Source organism: Diachasmimorpha longicaudata, chromosome 3 (genome assembly GCF_034640455.1).
Source record: "Diachasmimorpha longicaudata isolate KC_UGA_2023 chromosome 3, iyDiaLong2, whole genome shotgun sequence".
In the NCBI taxonomy this organism is placed as follows: Eukaryota; Metazoa; Arthropoda; class Insecta; order Hymenoptera; family Braconidae; genus Diachasmimorpha; species Diachasmimorpha longicaudata.
In genome coordinates this window covers 10,974,991-10,995,274 of record NC_087227.1, presented here as the reverse complement: position 1 = coordinate 10,995,274, position 20,284 = coordinate 10,974,991, and the positions used below count along the sequence as shown (strand labels likewise).

At 38.1% G+C, this 20,284-nt stretch overlaps 1 protein-coding gene across 1 annotated transcript in view; it reads right to left on the bottom strand.

The window, feature by feature from the left end:
* Positions 1-19,265, bottom strand: part of LOC135160979 (probable G-protein coupled receptor Mth-like 1) — a 42,474-nt gene extending 23,209 nt beyond the window's left edge. Inside the window, exons 1-4 of the mRNA XM_064118193.1 lie at positions 18,497-19,265; positions 17,231-17,503; positions 15,455-15,690; positions 4,563-4,641 (exon numbers count right to left, since the gene is read on the bottom strand). Coding sequence (XP_063974263.1) covers positions 4,563-4,641; positions 15,455-15,690; positions 17,231-17,503; positions 18,497-19,014 — 1,106 coding nt within the window. The 5' untranslated portion in view covers positions 19,015-19,265. The remainder of the gene's footprint in view (positions 1-4,562; positions 4,642-15,454; positions 15,691-17,230; positions 17,504-18,496) is intronic.
* Between the last annotated feature and the right edge of the window lie 1,019 nt (positions 19,266-20,284).

Below are 20,284 nucleotides of genomic sequence, written 5' to 3'. Positions count from 1 at the left end.
GATGACGATTGGTCACCAGCGACATTAGAGTAGCAAAATATTTCGTTTCCCCGAATAATTAAGGAGCAGTGACATATCTAAATTTTTTGGATCACACTGGGCCCAATGTAAAATGAAAAATGTAAAAGTTGAATTGGTAAATAAAATGCTCTCGTGCGAATACAAAGTGGAATTTAAATAATCGGAAACACTCAAACTCCACCAAAAATAGGTTGGGAGTCACTGTGAGTAGAGAAGAGTGTATCATTCGTTGGATTCATCCTTTGTGAGGACTAATTTAATAGTCGACCACAATGGCCCGACGATTGCATTGATCCAAATTCTCCTCTTTTAGGTCCCACTTTCTATAAATATTTTTCATTTCCTCGTTACTTTGATCTACGTTATCTTCTTTCATTGTTCGTTCTCTTGGTTGACGAAGTATGAAATAATCATGTGACCAATTAGACCACTGTCTCTGGGTGAGCCATGAAAAAAACTACATTTAGTTAACCTTGAATTCCCCGAGAGAAAGTCAAACAAGGGATCGAGTGAAATAGTCATGTCGTAGTCGACGAGAAGCCAAAAAATGCGAGGAGAATAAGATGAATTAGAAGTAAATGGCAATTGGGGGTAGGACCAGTGGTTAAAAATAGAAAAATTCTTCCACCCTTTTTTCGCTGATCAGCCCAATGAATTTTTAAATAAAGACGATTTGAATAAAATATCGAATCACGAATTGAAAAATAAAGCTAATGAGTTGATGAGTAATGAGTAATTAATGATTGTACAGTGTATTTCCTTCAATGATGTTGAAAAACTGGAGACAATTAACCGGTTTATTCGAAGTATATCATTTTTTTTTCACGAGCAATCATTAATTCTTTTCTCATCTTCTTGAGAAATAATTACATCGTTATTAACCGTACAATATGATCAGCATCAATTTCACCGAGTGAATGTAATAAATAAAGAGAGCGACGAGAGAGAAACATAAGAAAAAAAGACAGGTGCGGAACAGGTGATGTATATAAGTTGTTTTAAAACGAGAGAAAGAAAATTGCGACCTGAGGAGTTGCCTGAGGTATTTCACACCGAGGTCACTGACACTGCTATTCCCCACTTCTCCTCTGGTTTAACTTGAAATGTTCTTCAACACAGTCAGGTTCACATTTCTCCAGCCACAACATTACAAAGAAAGCTAGGATTTCAATTAACGTCTTTCAGATAATCAGTATTTTTTTTTTCAGATAAAAATTCATTGGACATTTACTGGAGGGACATGCGAACCAATCCATTCACTGTTGTGTGAAATATTCAGAGGTGAACGTGGAAAAGAAGATGGTCCACTCATGTCCAAAATTGGTTTTCAGGTAAAATGGTTCCGACTAGGAAGAGGGAAGAGCGATTATCCTGATCAGCTTTTTAACAGTTCCAGGTACTTAGATCAATCAATTAAAATTTTACACCAGAATTTTGGTTTCTGATATTTTTTCATGTTTATTGACGTTTCCAGACGTCTTCTGCAATATCGAAAAATCAAACTAAATTCGATTTTGACCGATCGAAGTCTGCGGAATGCCTTTTACGCATTGGGTGGGACGGCAATTTCCATGCGATGAAAGGCTCTGGGGAATTGGATGTATGTACAAATCCCCAGCCAATACTATGTGTTGACAATAATATGTCTGCAATACTTTTCTGCGGTAGTCTAGCAAGTGCGTAATTTAATCGATCTGCCCTATTGTCAAGAAAATATCTGTGCTCATGTGGATGTGTACATTACCCTGTGATTCAACTTCTTCCCGGTCATGAGGACAATAGTACCCTCGATATTTAACCTTTTGACTAAATACTTTCATTAACAGATCAATATTTTCCGGTAGACATCCAGTAGCACACGGTTACGGTTGTACGCCCTTCATGAGAATGGAAAATTACTGCAGATAGTTTCGTGAGTTTACTACCACCGGAATCGATAGAAATGAAAAAAAAAAAAAAAAAAAAAATCTAATGGGGCAAAAAATACCGGTTACATGCCTCCTATCGAATAGGCTCGTACTTCAGCTTATTTTCTTTTCAATAGGAATGTTGAAAGATATCGGTATCTCATAGCGTCTGTAATCGAAATTTTTTCATTCCTCGATAGTACCAACAATTTTCATCACCTCTTTATTATTGCCTGGCAAATTTTATTTACCAACATAAAAAGTACTCGCGTTGCTTCAGCCTTCTTTTATCCATTTCAGTCTCGGAATGCTGAAGAAGTCGTCAAATTGAAGGAAAAAAAAAAGTTGGTATTATTCGCAAGACCTTATAAACCTTATACCTTACGCACTGGTTCAAAGTCGGTGGATAAAAAAACCGTATTCTAAAGGATAAGAATAAAAAAAAAAATTGCGGACTTGCTGAAGCCAAGCACGGAAATCCGTGGACAGAGAAGAAATGGAACTATACGTAGGGCTTTTTCGATGTGAACCGAATTTTAAAAAGAGGCTATCTCATTCTATCAAAGAGTAACCCACTGAGTGATTCGGTTAGAAATGCTGGTAGAACCTGAAGAGGAATATCCAGACGGACATCGTTCATGACGTGATATATTCTTCTTGAAGGATCTTTTTTACGATTTTTGCCTCTTTCTCACGTCCAGAAATTCAGGGATAGAATTTTTAGGCGGAAATTTCAGATATTTTCAAGGGTCTTGAAAAGCCATGAGAAGTGTGATGAAGTGCTGAAGATTTACTCGAATCGTTGGCGAGTACTATCAGGTTTACTGCACTTGATCAATTTGTCAGTCGTGAATTCCATTTCCCGGTTACATTGATTTTCTCATATAACCCTAAATCGATGGAAGGAAATTGAGTTCCAAGCAGTTCCTGGAAATGGATTTTCATGTTTAGAGGATGAGCCTGCCTGTCGATTTGATATCATCTAACATTTTTTTTTCTCCGATTAAAGTATCCTGTAGTTAAAGTGATTGAAGCTTGTCAAACTAAAATACTCTAAGAAAGACGCCTCTCACAGATCGAAGACCGTCAAGTGGTTGGGTTTACGATTGCCCTGTCACGGATTTGCGGTCTCTCTTCTCCGGCCTTTTCTCGATACCATTCGATCCCCCTAGACTGACATTTGCGGATAGTTTCGAAATATTTCAGTTGCCGCAAACACTACGTTTTCCCACAAGAATAATTTCTTCATTTCCGAGCTTCGCAATGTCGATTGTTTGAGAAAATCATCAGGAATGAGCTCACAATAATTACCAAACCAAAACCTATCCTTCAACGGTGATTATTGACCTCCATTGCCCTCATCAAAACCGAAAATAAATTTTTTTTTAAAGTCACGTTAAAAAAATCGCCTTTTTCCTCCGGAAAGGGTTAGTTTGACTTTTCACCCTTGGAATACAGTCCACGAAACATTGAACTTGGAAAAGTCCCTTATGCTCATTGCCATCATTAAATTTTCCGGAGTGGTATGGACAGAGAACCGGAGTGAACCGTTACTCTTAGGTTGCATCGCATTAACCGGTCGACCGAATGATCCTGATCTCATCTCTTCAGTTATTCGTGTCCTCTTTATAAACCCTCTCCGCAGTTTCTTATTTCCTCTACCCATTATTTTTATTTTTAAAATCTTGAGACACTGGTATCAGTAACCTATCATCTTTTTCATTCACACACATGTTTTTGCATTCTCAGAACAAGGCCTTTACTCCCGAGTTCGGGTTAATCTCACGACTGCGGTTTCACGATAGTAATTAATGACTTTTGAAAGTTCTACAACGAAGCACGAGCCAGCGAGGGAGTGGAAAAATTATCCATGAAATTGACGACTTGATTGCAATTGTCAATTATCAGTATCACATTCTTAACCCTCCAAGAATTCTTAATTTTCACTCGGTAAATTAACAACTCCGTGTTAGTCACAGAGTACGATTCTCCGGTGATGTTTAACGATTGCAAGACTAGTGGTTAGGAAAAATTAACACTGAGACCAGAGCAAGCTAATTGCCACCCAAGGCCTCTTACATGTATAACACTGTTTAGTCTATATTCTGTATTGGTAAATGCCTCTAAAGTACACATATACATATGCAAGGACCTTCTGAGAGGAAATAATTCCCTCTCGACGTTCGTAACTATAGTGAAAGCCTGAAGGTAAACCTTGAATATAGTGCAAAATTTGTAATTAGGGTGAGCGAAAACGTTAATGAGACGAGACATGAAGGTCTTTTCAAACGATTTCAAAGGGCGTTTCAGTGACAAGTTTATTAACTTTCCAACGAAAAGGGAGGAAATTATTGTAGTGATCCCACAAATCAAATGAAGATTTTCCATGATCGCTCTACAGTTGCGTTTCTGAGCGGAATCATTTAATCATCTTGTGTTGTTATCGACATCGACAGAATTTTCAAAATTCCCAATTGTTTTCTCTGATAAACCGGAAGAAGGAAATTGTTTGGAAAGTTTCATCGACAATAATTCATCTCCATTTCAGCCGTTTCGAAATGAGCGAACGAAGTACGCGATGAATAAATCAGACAAATATTTTAATCATCATAATAATAATGTGTTAACACTCACCGGAAAGTCCACCATATGTTGAAGCACATTGTATTCAGCCAGAAGAATGCAGCGAGGAAAAAGAAGTGGACCATTATTGCTGAAACAATGAAAAAAAAAAATACAACAGTTAATTAGTCTGATTGTGAATGAACGAGGAAATTAAATCATGAACTCAAAGAATTATATTCCATCATGAAAAATGAAAGAAATAAAATCAATCTTAAACCAAAACGATTTTACTGCTTTCATTTGGAAGGAAAATTCACAGCATGAATGACGACGAAAATTAAAAGCCCTCCAGCAAGCAACAATGAAGTCTTTCATTGTTTGCCTCGTTACAATTTAACGTAGTGATTGTGTATGTGAGTGTGCAAAGATGAAGGTTAACGGCCATGTGAAAAATTCATGGACAATCTTCAAGGGGACTGTATATCCCCCACGTCTTTTCACCTGAAGAACGTTTTACCAGCCTCCCTCGCATCTCTCCTCTTTATCGTTTCATTCCCCTTCCTGTCGATGTTGTACACCACACAAAAGCCGATCGGTATAGCACTTGAAGGTATTATAAAGCCCTCGAGAAAGTTTTCGTTAAGAAAAAACTCCGAACCCGTGCCTCGGTACCAAATCTGATGAATAATTCGTGTCGTGATGCGTCTTCCCAAGGAATCAGGCAGCTTCATCGAGCTTTGACTCTCTAGGTATGTCGATGGGGAATCTCACGAGGTTGATTGAATTAGTAAAATTGGAATATTGTAAGCGACCCGCCTTCGCCCTATTGATATGGAATTTCCATACGCCCTTCGGAATAACTTGGATTTCATTAAAAAAATCATCTCCTTCATTAATTTCTCATTTTAATTGAAAAATCACCTAATAACCTTTTTCTGCCCTAGAGATTGTCTACAATTTCAAGCATCGATTCTAAGAAAGACTGCACATCTTCTCCCTTTGATGTTGCACAAGTAAAATTGTCCACCCTATTCTTAATTTTCTCATCTCTCTGGAGAATGCCCATATCCATTTGCATTATCAGAATAGGGGAACGACGAAAATTGCCTCCAACAGAAAAAACATTAGGGAGCAAATTCATCGACACCCTCGTTTTATTTTCCCCACCCATCATAAATCAGGAATATCACAAAGGTCTGAGCGAAATAAGGATCAAAGGACTAATTAACTCGTCACCCTTTTGTAATAAAATGGTGGATAAAATTGGAATTTTAATTATTTCTCTTGTTTATCACAACTCAACCATTTTTCTTTTGTTATTGTTCAAGTTATATAGAGCAAACTTTTATCTCTTTTAGATATATAAGGAAAAACACCCTTAGAATTCCTATCGTAAGAGAACCCGAACTGATCGGCTGAGTGAATAACACGCTTGTAAACACGTTATCGGATACCTACTGACCATCGACTGTGTATGAGATTGGACCGTGAAAAAGCACTTGGATGAACTTCTAGGTGCATACTGCAAATAAAATACTTGACATACACTCCTGCATTTTTTTCCATCTCCCCCATTCCCTTTTTCCTCCTTTAATTTGTGTGAAACGATCGGATACGGACCAAACTGTTGGACGCAAAAATTTCCTCATTTTTTTACTCACTATTTTCTACATCAAATTGATGTGCCACATTATTCCTGATAGAATAAATAAGCATATACCGCTGGTGTGAATCGTATTAAGGGATTTACGGAGAATCTCTCTACAATTATCCCGACAGATGAATAACCACATCACGAGAATAGTATATGCATCACATTAAGCGCATCATATTCACTCCGCACAATATTCAATATTAGAAGACAATGCGGTTTTAGTATTGCCCAGAAAATTGGTAAAATGTGCAAAACGAAAGAGAAATTGGATGAATCGTCCCGGAAATTCCACGATCTGTTTTGCAAAATTTAACCACACGTCGGATGACTCAACACTGCTGTGACAAATCAGCCTAGAATTGTTCTTCAGGGATTGAGAAATGTTCCGGAACGAAATGGGGACATAACCCACAGATTCCCCACGAATTGCTCAACATTCAATAATTTTTTCTTTCACCTTTCCAATAAATCGGGAATTTTCATGATCATTTTGTCCCTCTCCCAGGGATGAATGAGAATTTCCAATCGCCTACTGCAAATTCCGTGAATAGTTCCCTAATAATTACTAAATATTTAACTCCGTGTAATTACCAGCCCTTCACAAAAGCGTTATTCCGTATGATTGAGAATTCCCCGAAGTGGGCTATCGAAAAGAAATTCTGAATATATGTCCACAACCAACGATTTGTTTAAAAAAAACTGAAGTCAACCGGATGAAAATTGCAATCACCAATTTCGCACCCAGAAGAACCACAGAGAGATTAGTTTGAGTTTAAAACAGAAATTCTGGTAATTTGTATTATTCAATTTGATGAATCGTGCGCGCTGTCGAGCACTAATTCGATAATCGAAATCATCGTGACCAATTGCTTTTTGGAGAGTGGGGATTGTTGTGGAGGCGGTAGTGAGAGAAGGGGGGGGAATTGTTGGGTGAAGGGAATGGGGGTTTATATATATCGAAGCATGTGTCTAGTTATGTAGAGATGTCCACCACACGTTTCGGCTATCCGACTGAAAGCGTGGACACTCGTAACGTAATGCAGGGCACCAGTTTACTGTTATATAGATATATAGGAGTTTGGGATGTAAAGCGGCTGCTGGGGACGTGAGCTCTGTGGCGTGGAAATTCGGGTTTACTCGGTACGCTTGGCCCACCATGTACACCCCACTCCCCCTCCCTTCGCCAGGCCCTCTCTTTCTCTCTTATGCACGAAAGTGACAGGTGGACATGGCCAAATCATCATGAGATAATTAGAGGTAATTGTCGAGATTCAATGAGGATTAAATTCTGAAAACATTTTGATAACTGCAGAAGACAGAGGCAAATATTTTTTATAAAATGCACAAGTTCATTTAAGAATAATTTTTAGGGTTCCTTAAAGTCTATTTTCTAACGTCTGAATGAAATTGTTTCAGCTGAATTGACAAATCTTTGAGAATGTGGCGTAAAAAAAAATTTATTCCCAAGGGAAGAATAAAAAAAGGGGTAGAGAGAATGTAAAAATGTAATTTTTATGGGAGCAAGAGGATTTGAAGATGAAAATTTTCACCGAGTTGTGAAGAATTGAATGAGAGTTGTAAGAAAATCGCGAGGAAATTGCCTGCATAAGTTTCTGGGGAGATGTGAATTTTTCTATGAAACTGTGAAAGGCAATATTTTTTTCCTTCCACCCATTTGTCACGTTACCACTTTCTTTAGTAACTCTGTGACTACCATTGTATCTTTCGAAAATCATTACATGAAAATTCTGCACGGGCCTGTTAAACGTACGGAAAACATTTTTTTCGCATTCCAGGGGGCACGAGACGCGGTCCCATGGTTTCCATTTTACCTGGGTTTATCTTGTTCCGATCTCTGGTAATCACATGTCTCACAGTTTGCCTTCTCTGAACGGTTCCCTCTCAAAGATGTGGTCTCCCTCAGACTTGTCCCAGAAATTACGATGGGACGAAGATAGACAAAGCAACTGATTTTTTGAATTTCCGCCAAGAATGGGTTAATGAGTCTCTGGAATGTCTTTGGATTTTCCTTTCTATCGGAGAGTCAGTCGGTCGAACCCGTAAACTCAACGACTACTGAAAAAGCCCTCGAATAGATAATAGAAATTCCGTCATCTGCTCCGAGCTTTTTTCTCCAGACCCTTCACCTTTCCTCCAACATGTTTTCCTATGCCCCCTCCCTGGAGAAATTTCCCACTGTTCTATTCAAAATGGAACATCCTGCAGATTGACAAGTTTCATGTACACATGTGGTACGTCACATGCTGGAATTACCCAAAATGTTTGGTTTAAAAAAAAAAAAAAATTCCCTTCGCATTGGTACGACAGACAGTCTTCTGTTAAATTTAGTGATCAATATGCGGATATAGGATGCCACAGAGATGAAGGTCAGTATGAATTTACGTTGTGTCGAATCTCATTTCCTGTGTATTTCTAAAGGGAGCCCTCGAAATCTCTCCCTTCTCTGTTTTCTACCGTCACACTATTTCCGCTTTGGCTTCAATCCGTTTCGCGTGTTATATGCATATGAAATGCCCTCGCCATATGTTTGTGATTGATTTTACTTTTTTTGTGAGAACTAGAATGGACGCACACGTTGATCTATTACCTCACTTAACACTTGGTTGGTCCCGCCATGATCACCACGTCGTATTTTTCCGATTTTTATTTTCAAATCAAAGCCCTGTAATCGTTCAAATGCAGATTTTCTATTTTTTCTGTTGTATCGATCGATTATTATCGCATGTAATACCACAAGAGCTCCGAAATTATCGGATATTTCCCGATAGGTTCGTTGCAAACAAATGAACGTGTCAAGTTTTCCAGTTTTAAAATCACGAGCGCGAAGCGCGAGTGATTTTTCTGGAAAACTTGACGAGCTTATTTGTTTGCAGGGAACCTTGAGGGAAATATCAGATAATTTCGAAGTTCGAGTGGTATTCGGGGGATTATTTTTTGCATCCAAATCTTGGCCGATAGAATTGCACCATGAGACATAATTTTCAACGAATTGCCATTTAATCTGTCAGATACAATTGAGGGTTACTTCAACATTTGTTTTTTTTTATATATATCAACATGCAAAATTTCCAGTGAAATTTCCAAGAATATCCGCTGAAATACCGTGTTGACTATACAAAATAACGTCGAATGGTGCAATCCTATTGGCCAAGATTTGGATGGGAAAAATAATCCCTAAAATCCGGAAACGCCCTCATTACCGTCTCAAAACCATATTGTAATGGTCTCTGTTCGTCCCTTCGCGATCCTTTGTCTCATCCCAGTTTCCATTTGCTCCTTTTTTCCGATAAAATCTCAGTCTCAGTCACGGTCTCGTACGCGTAAAAAATAGCAAAACGGAGAGAGCGAGACGATATAAATTCGCACGAAATTATGAGGAGAGGAGACGATATTGTCCCTTGAGAATGCGACAGCTCCAACACTTTTTATGTTCTTTCAGAGCGAGAGGGCTTCTGCAATGTAAAGTCTGGTCTGAAACTCTTGAGGAGCCCTACGAAAGATCTCGATCTGTCCCTCCTGTTCCCTACCGCCTATCCATCCATATAAACCATACTCGAAGATGCTTCGCCTCGATGATTATCGGGGTCCCATTGTCGCACACTACTAACCCAGAGTACTTTATAGTTTGCTGCTCATATGCAATATGAATATGTTTTGCAAAGTTCAAAGTGACAAAAATAAACAGAGCGGGAATAATCTAGTAAAAATTACCCTACTATCCTAGGATAATAGACTATTTAGAAATAAAAAATTTTTTTTTTTATGGATTCATGGGAAAAATTGGTAAAAATATAAAAAAAGAGGCTAATGACCATTTTGGTTTTGCGATAGACATTAAACCGAAAGATTTGATAACAGATTGTGTCCCATAATACCCCACAAATGACGATTCTGACCCCTCTCAGACGCAATTTCCGACCGTCCGAAGGTCATAAGCTGTTTATTTATGTGCATATTATAATTTTCAATCAATTGTTATCCCCACAATTAGCTTCCCCGTGAAACGACTTTCCCACCAGGGAATTTCCCGGTGGTAGAGGGGAAAAGGGATGGAAAGGGAGAAAAGAAGGATAATTATGGGACTCCAGCCTGGTATTACAACATTCAAAATGAGTTTGAAATAATTACAAGACTTAGAAATCGACGGGGGAAATCGATGTATCATCACTATTTTTCTCATAAAACCACTGATTATAAAGTATGCACTCGATGTTTACGCCTGAATGAGTGAATGAAAGTACTGTACTGTATATATCAAATTGTCTGGCTGTGCAATAAATTTACTCAAAACATATATTTGTCCTGACAATTCATTTGGCTAACGGTATTGAGTGCAACCGGTACCGAAAAATGTTCCACCGAACTGAGGTTTAAACTCACATTAATAGATGGAAAAGGGTGTTGACATGTTAAAAATTATTGAATCATGTTCATCAAAATATTGTGTGGGTGTAACATCCATTTTTCATGGTATGGTCTCCCTGTAGATGAAGGGGAAATAGGTACATTTCCTATATGAAAGATGAACCCCATGATAATATGGATCACCGAATATATGGAATGATAATCTCTCAACGTGGAAATTCAAAAAATTTTTGTCATCCTAATTTTTCATACAATTTTTTTGTCTCAACTGAACCATTTGTTTGAGGAAAAAATGATTGAATATGAAATTCAATTTCTTTGTGTACTTTTTCACTGACTGAATTCTATTCATTTATTCTGCTACTCTTTCCTATTTATGGAGCCAACAGGAGACTGTTTTTTTCATTCCAAGTATTGCGAGTGAGTACTGATGAAGATAGTCAAAGTAACTGAAGACATCTCCAACTGCTCCTCACTCATCAATGTCATAGCACTCTCTTTTCTCAACGACGTTCATTCTATACATTCAAAGTTTTCGACAACTTTACTTACTACGTAATGAAAGTTATAATAAAAATGTACATTTCTTCAATGAAGAAAATTCAATTTCTGAGACGGGATTTGGGTTAACTAATTCTGGATGGAATTTATTAACTCGTGCTGGTGCACTTGGGCTTGAGTTTCTGGTGGGTTTTAACGGTTACGCTTCATGCTCTAGTTATTGTTGAACTGACTGGCCTCTTTCATCTCCTTTCCCCCGACTTGACGGCTATTCAATCGCTTTGTTCAATGGCTACGATATAAATTTCAATCTCTTCCAAATTACAAACCTATTATCTATTCAATTTATTAGTCAATATATCAAGAAGTAACGCATATTTTTGGTGTTAAATGTTTTGCCTCGACAGAACAAAAATTTCTCGTCCAATTTTGACTGTTAAAAGAGAAAAAAAATATAGCACCGAATGTAAGTATAATTTTTGTCTGCGTCATTATGATACTCCAGTGGAAATTCAATCTCGGGTTCAACTCATTATATGCAGGTTTGTCATGTATAGGATTACATATTATAATGACAATAACTTTAAGACGTGTATAGTGCGTTCGATCCTCATTACTTTTGCAGCAAAAAAAATTCGTGACAGTAAACAGTGTCTCACTAAAATCTGATTTGCTCAAACAATTGGCTATTCGTGCCTGGTACCTGAATCTCCGGTACGTGAGCCACTGACCATTTTCCGGGTCACCTCCCCCTATTGATATTGATTTACTAACCCTACAAATGTCACGCTAAAACCGCTAAAGTTGTTTTGCAAGTGCAATCTTCCTGGATCGCGTGATCTTTGATTTATGGTTCCAATCAAACCGGCTGTTAGAAAATTGTCCGAAAAATTTTAGGTGAGAATATTCCCTGAATACTCAAGTAATCATAAATTTTCAAGTCCCTACGCTTCTAAAAAATCTTAACTATTGAAAATTCAGGCGATAAGTCCTCTGAAATGTCCATGTATTGAAAATAAAATTCAATGTGGTGTTCAATTTTCATTTCTACCAATTCACTCCCACCGGACCTGTACCAATTTTTATCCGAAAAATGGAAATATCAATGGAATCAATTTAGGTATCAGCAATAACAAAAAATTGTCGTCTGCATACGACACTCCCAGTGGCCACCTCCTCCTCTCATAATCAATAACAAAGATATTCGCATTAGTCCGTGAAATGGCTGGACAAAGGAGGAAAAATAATAACCAAAAATGTCGTCCAGATGTTAAACCATAAATTCTGGGTTTCACTACACTAGTACCATGGAATTTCAACTATATTTGAGATGGAAATGTAAAGGGAAGAGGTGGAAAGAGGGTGAGAGAACAATGGATATAGTCCAGAATCCAATGCGTGCTCCAGGACAACTGTGGGGGACGATTCTCGCGTCTCCCTGTATAACCACGAAACAACACCTGGCTGAGAGAAACACGAGAGTCCTTCTGGGAATATATTTCGTTCTCTCCAGCATCCCTCAGTTTGTCCATAACCACACACCTCAAATCCGTCTGAATGTCAAAATTATTTTTCATCAATTTCACCCGGGCATATCGCATATCCTTATCAATTCCATTCATTCGAGATAATTAAAAAAGGAACAAGTAGAACTTGGTGGGTAGACACTGATGATGAAAATAGGGCTCCTATGGTGTCCTGCATCGAGAGTCCAATGTCTGGGATCCAAGGCTTGCCCAAGCTCTGGAGGAAAGTACTCATTTCAATAACAAAACGGAAATATCTCGAAAAAAACACTTGACAATTTGTCTCCTTGAAATTCAAGAATGTGAATATCAACCCATTGGGATACGTGAATCTTCTTCACTGTCAGCTCAAATAATATTTCAGTTCCACCACTGAAAAGCTCATGGACGATATATATAGTGTAACTAAGAACTGTTTTCCAATTTGTCTTCCCGTTCTCGTAGTATTAAATGGATATTCTTTGGAAATAGTGGAGGGAGAAACTCCGTAGAGTATAAATACATGGTGCACTCGACCTGATGTTTTGTACAGTCTGAGTCGAAAATTTTCTCGCCTGATGAGCTACAATACATCATGATGATTTAAACAATGAAATTACAACTCACGATTGATACAGAAGCTATTAAGAAGACCCAAATAAATTCAATGAAAAGAATCTCCTTCCTACTCTTCTTTTTCTATTAATTTAAAACCAAAAAACTTTCTCGTTAACCATTTGTCCCACATACCGTGGTTCACCACTTGAACTCCAATTAACTTCTTCAAAAGCTCCTATTAAAGGAGAAATAAAAAAATAAACCATGAATGCAGTACTGTCAATGGACTGCCCGCAGTTACTCTCACAGTTTCTATCGAAATCCCGAGATTGTATAACTGAATATAATGGCCCCGTATGCCAGGAAAACCATGCATGACATATGCGAGATGGTCATCAACAATGAACAGCATTTATCGATGAACAATTGCTATTGTCTCTCCTCAGAATTTTATTCTATTATAAATTGATGTATCGTTGAAAATATTTCTTTTTCTTCAAGATAATTGAATGGCAATTGTCAACTTTCTAGCGAGCATGACACACTTAAAAAATACTTCAAAATGACCCTAAGAAATTTGACATCCGAAAGAATCGTCCATTTTTCCCGAGTACTCCAAAAAAGAGTCATTCACATAGCAATTCATTCTCTTCACCGTTGTATTATTATGATTTCCAGTGAAAGGAACTCTTAATTGAGATAATGTGAGTCCACTGAGGGTAATGGCATTTGAAGAATCGAAGAATGCTGCGGTTCTTCTCTAGCAAAAGAAGTAAGAATGGAAAGAAAAGGGGAAACAACTTATCTCGGAACCTAAAACGACTGTCTTCGACAATTACTCGAGGGGGCTTTCCTTTTCTCTTTCTGCTACGTTTTGTCATGGCCCCATGAACGACAGCATCCCTATCTAACATCAAAAACACTCAAAATAACATACTCCAGTCTCAAGATTGATATACCAACAATTATTGTCTTTTACGCCTACCATTTGTAACGGAGAATATTTTTTTCATGCTGAAACACATGTGCTACTTTGCTTATTCAAGTAAAAGACCAGAACTGCTACGTGAATTGCGTACAAAATGCGCAGGGCGGAATTTCCAATTCATTAGTTGAAAAGCGGAATAATTTTATTCCGTTTACATGTTTCTCTTTACCTCTTGTTTTCCAAGTAATTAAAAAAAATCAACTAAAACAATTAGCGAAATCACTGTTAACTGCCAGTGCAGTCAATTAATTTAATTGAATTATGCTTGAAACTGAGTGCATCGTAATTAAGCAATTAAACAGTGAGACACTTTTTTAAAATGATTACCACGGTTTATTCTTTGCATTTCATTCGCAATCATAATCGATCTTGCAAACCTAATGGAAATTTCACGGCACACAAACTGCCCGAGATATTTTAAATAATTTCCCTGTGACGTTGTTCGTAAGGTACCGAAGGGAGAAATTAATTCTGAATAGAATAATTTTTTCTTCAGACCCTTCTGATCAAACCAGACATATCATGGATCAATTAAAGAACAAGTTGACGTGAGACCATTTTAGACTAATTATAGAATACCTTTGCTATAGAATAACGTAAAAATATTACATAATGTCTGTTATATTTTGGTACTGGGTCGTGGAGAAGTTTTCTGTCTAATACGAGATACGATCATGGGGCGGGATAGAATATTTCGCCATCAGATTGAGAAAAACTTTTTGGGGGATATGAGTTTGCAGGACAGACCGACGACGAGGGTTGCAATCATATGAGTTAAAAAGTTTTTTTGGTCGTGTGACGTACATTATTATTTTTTTTTAACGCCACGCGTCCATGAATCGGTGCCTGCGGCCGGAATGACAAAAATATCCTTCCATTGGAATCAATGAGCCTACTCTGTTGGTGTGAAGTTATTTATAGTTCGATAATATTGATAACCCAAGTGTGTTCAGCAGGGCGCCTTACGACGATCCAATTTTGAACATTAAAAGTGACATTTACATGGTAGAAACAATTCCAGAATTTTTTTAGAAGAATTCAGGCAAAGAAACGAAGTTTCATATTACCTCGGACGTATTCTTGTTTTACGTAAGAATGTGTCAGCTATATCGTTCTCGTATTTTTCCCCGTCAAGTACTAAAGCCAGTATTTTTCATGCTCACGATTTCTCGCGATACGCATTGCACAGCCATAATTATTGAAAATATTTTTAAAGTTATACCCTCACTTAATCCCGAGTTAATATTCAATTGTATTCGACTTAAACCCTATGGTGAAAATAATTTTTTCATCTCAGTAATCGAGATGACACATTGAAAATCATCATGTGAAGAGAATGGAGGAGATAAAAATTGTTTTTGTGACTCACCAAGTGCCTTGCAGCTATTGCCATGAAGTGAATTACTAGCCAATTGTATCACAGCCATCAGTAAATCACCAAGCATTAGACACACAACGTGGTGGGTCTGACAACGCCAGTGAAGTACATGATGAGATGCAGGTAACAGCCAACCTGCTGCAAGTGTTGCAGCCAAGAATATCGCGCTTATTATCAAACTCACTGGATACATAGTGAATCTTATGTCCATTGTCTTCATCACTGGCCTGTAAATAAAAAAAAAATTAAAATGAAACGAACAGAGTTTCACTATCATTTGTTAACAGTTAACGAGCCTCGTTTGTGCTGAATAAATCATTCTATCAGTGTTGAATATCAAAAAAATTTTTAGAGGATAGAAACAACATGGACTCATTTCTCCTATTCAAATTTGTCTTCAATATTCCCAGAATTACATTTATTCAAATAAAAGTGAATGATAACTTTCGAAAGATTGGGAAACGAGTCAACATCGTAGAAGAAAACCTGCTCCCCACTCAACGAAAATAGAAGGAACGAAATCTGAATTTTTATAACCTATAAATCTTATAACACACTATCAATTTTTTTTAATGAATATTTTCCCATTTTCATAACATAAATTGTGATGAAAATTCCACATGTTTCATAACCGTTTTTCGCTTCCGTATGTTGTATGGAAAGACTCAGTGGTAAAAAACGCCGAAGAGTAGAGGGGGAGAACACTGGAATGTCGAAGGAAACGTGACCTTGGGTAGCTCTGGTACAGCAGTGTTGTACGTACATTGGTCGATGAACGTAGTGATTACCGTTAGAAAAAAAATCGAGAGTCCAGCAGAAATGGAACTTTCAATTTTTTGATACTCCATTAGTCCTCATAACGATAAAGTATCAAATATGCCAAGACTTTGGTTAATTATTTATTGACTTTTTGACATTGATTAGAGCTGAATAACCAGAAGCTGGTGGAAACAGCGTACGGAATACTTTGCTATAGACACATGAATACCTCAGGAGCACTTTCGAAAATCGTTGTTTAATGGAGCTTCGACATTATTAGGATTCCCATGATTTCGATACCGGTTTTCTCCACTTTCATACGGAAGTAAAAATTATTTTTTCTCCTTTGAATTACCAATAGCTTAGTGACTGGATACGTTATCCCGTTTCATTTCTTTCCATATTACATCATGGATTTTACATGAATTGAAATTGTTTTCACTGGCAGTGACTTTCACTTAAAATTCAATGGCTTTAAAAGGTTCTTTTTATGAACATGAAAAGACTTTCCTCTGCTTTTTTTCCTCTCCGAACCGGACATTTTTTTTTATCGATGTAATTATCGGGAAATTGGGATGGGGTTGAATTTTAATTAAAATGGAGGAGACAGTACTATGAGTCAAAGTTGAACGTTTTTTTTTCGTTTTTCATAAAAAAGGCTTTTAGATTCATCTATCGTTATCGTAAATTTCAAGACTGACATTTAACGAGGTTAAAATCATCCGGTCGATAAAAAATATGGGCGAATACGAGGGATAAAAGAAGGCCGTAGAGGAGATTTTGCGATGACTCAAGTCCCCCCCAAAATCAGTCTCCTTCTTGGTATAAACATCTCAAAAAGTGCCCTCCCTTCCCCTTCTCATTTTACGAGGCCCGAAGTTGCGATCAAGGGTCGAGCAGCGCAAAAGATGATTCGTACACGAGCAATGAATAAAATTCACGTATTTTTATCATCGCTCATAATCGAAAAATAACTTGTGGGTTTCACAGTATTGTGTAAGTACTCACCGCCTAGATACGTGTTCAGAGCATGCGAATATTTTGGTTCTTCCTTCGAGTTCTTTTATTCGTTCTACGCAGTATTGCAATGGTGGTAAATGAATACCATCAACGTTAAGGCCACCATCAGGTTGCAAAGCTGCATCTTTAGTGTCCCCGATTATCGTAAAATTATCCGAATTTTTGCAAACAGGAAAGCCAGGCAACAATTCAGTTGCTAATGTTGCATTCGGCAGTAGTGGTGATACATTGTCGGGTTCTTTCATGTTGACACACCCGTCTCTGCAATCAAGATTACAAGAATATTTTTGAGATTACTGCTACATTCACCTTGTGCTGAAAAATGCCGTAAACGAAATGGGTTGTGTAAACGAAAAAAAAAAAAATACAGTTCGGCCCTCGATTCCGCCTGGGGCTGTCAATTTCGTGAAATTTCGCTCGCCTGTATTTAAGGATGCTAGTTTATTTACTTCGCCTCGGAAATAAAATCCACTACCTCACAAATTCGATCAGCATTTTTTCTCCAACTTTGTTATAGCATATTGCAAGAAAAATGATATGCCTCCAAAGTTTACAACTAAAGGTCCTACTTCACAGAGGGGCCAATCTCGGAGATGCCTCAATCTTCCTTCCCCGAATTTCCCCAATTTTTCCATTATTTTGACTTTTCACACAAACACTTTAGCTCATTCTACGACAAACTGTTTTCCCACGTTTCACCATCCTGTAGTGATGTATGTGTCGTGCTCCTCTCGGCGCACTACCACACCAACTCCGAGCATCTTTCACCGGTAGACGACTGTACCTGGTAATTAAATGCCTTGAAATAAACCCATAAACTTCCCAATGATTTTCAATATGTGAAAATAAAACAGCAGATTCACAACACTCAACGAATTGGTTTTTCTTCTCTAAATTGTTTTGAAGATTAAGGAAATTCAGGGACTCGAAATACTTCTACAACCTCCGAGACTAGCCTTCGTGTCGTTGAACTCACCGCTGACAATACAACAAATCAAAGCCAAGATTTTTAACGGTAGAATTACAAGCCATTTGTATCTCGACATTTAGAAGCCTATGCTTTTTTTCATTGGTACATAATGACGAAAGCGATATAGAGGTTATTCACACTTTCATGAAATATTAAAAAAAAACTGTGCAGTTGTACAACTCTCAGTTGCTCCCTGAAACCTTCACGTATTTTGTCTCCGTCGAGGAATTCTCCGAACTTGACGTCCCCCCATCGCCCACGGTGGTAACAAAATGTAAACAAACCTTGATTCACTGAAAACCGCATTTTCACCACAACACCTGTGCACTCTGGGCCTCATGGTGGCTGCAGCCCTGCTCACATCCACTTTCTTAGGGGCAATACATATAAGTAATGCCTTCGTATCTGCACAATACTCGCTGGAGGCGTAAGTACCACCGCTGCCACCCTCGAGAATTGCATCTCCAATGTCGAGAATAAAAACAGGATTGTAAGAAGTGTACGGGACAAAGGTAAGTACTTTTCCATCGACGCAATTTGGCCTTTTTCCCTCGACTATTTTCCAGTGCGATGGAGGATGGGGAACGATATTTTGTTTCGCCGGTGAGTAAATAACCGGCACCCATGCTTCCCGATTCTGAACACATTTTAACTTATCAACATCATCACCAGCACTCTCAGATTTTTCCAGTTCCTCACCCTGTTTACAACACTTGAAAATTACTGTTTGTGTTGTTGAGGCATAGACGGACGCACACAGGGCTCCAATAACAAAGAGTAACTGGTACGAAAGCACTGACATCTCACTAAAAATTTATAAAACTGTAAAAACTCGTCAAAAATTGTGCATAGTTTATGCATACAAAATGGTGGGAGATTTTTTCCTTTGTTCTAGCTTCTTAGAATTGGCGACATGGTGGGGGAGCACTGGTCTAGAATTTTTTACAATCGATTTTTCGATGATGTCGTGGATCGTGGCGGTTTAAGTGATTATTTTTCGGATTAATTTTGAATAAAGTTCACCGGAGAACGGCTACGGATGTACTGAATTGCTCTCGCATCGCCACGAGGAGCCCACCGTCTCGGCGTGACTAGAGTGAGTGCGCGCGCAACTTTCACCCTTCGCGCGTTAGTCGGAGACGCTCAGCGATCGAGGAGAAAGCATTATCCCTTTGTTTGTGATTTTTCCGATGATTTGCGGAATAAATCAGCGTAGTTGATCACCGGAGACAGTAAACATCGCCGAATAATTGTCGGGTGGAAGTGTTGGCGTGTGATTGTGGTTGTTTCAATGACCGAATGGGCATAAGAAAATAGGCTGGAAAACTGCTTTCATCCATTGTTCGTTAGCCTGGACGTGCTTTTGGATCGAGACGCCGTGTTTTTTTTTTCTTTGAGATTTTGAGAACTCCTTTAAGTGCGTCGAGGGCTAAGGTAAGCAGAACATCTGCAGCATACATCTTATAACAGAGGGAATTCTGTGTTTGAATAGCTGATAAAAAATGGGATGCTGGATATTCTTTACAGCTGGGGGTTATCCTTTGTGATACAAGTGGCACAGCAGGAATGTACAAAATAAAAGATGCTGTAATAGAGGGTGTCGCGACATTATTGTGAAATGCCATGATGGCAGCCAAGGGGGACAGTATTTTTTTTTTCAATACGTACAAATTGAAATATTTCTGATTTTCAAGTTTTGTTTACACTTTCTGCAACTCCTTGGCTTTTACCAACTATCGAAATTACTAAAATTTTTATGAGATTGTCTTTTGGACGAATTTGATAAAATAATGAAAACGCTTCCCCTACTTTTTTAGTAAAAATTGGGTATGTCCCGTAATTTCGAAGAGACTTTTGGAAAACCCCGAGCATAAATCACCATGTCTTGTAATACCCTCTTTGAAAATCCCCTTTTTAAAAGTTCCCCTCGTCCCATTAAATGCAGATTGACAAGGGACGAGGATTGGTGGATGTAACACCCGACTAAAGACCGATGATCGCTTGTTTGGTATCCCACCGATGGTGGGCACAGCATTGGCTTAGGGTAGATGAATCGATATTCGGAAAATTGA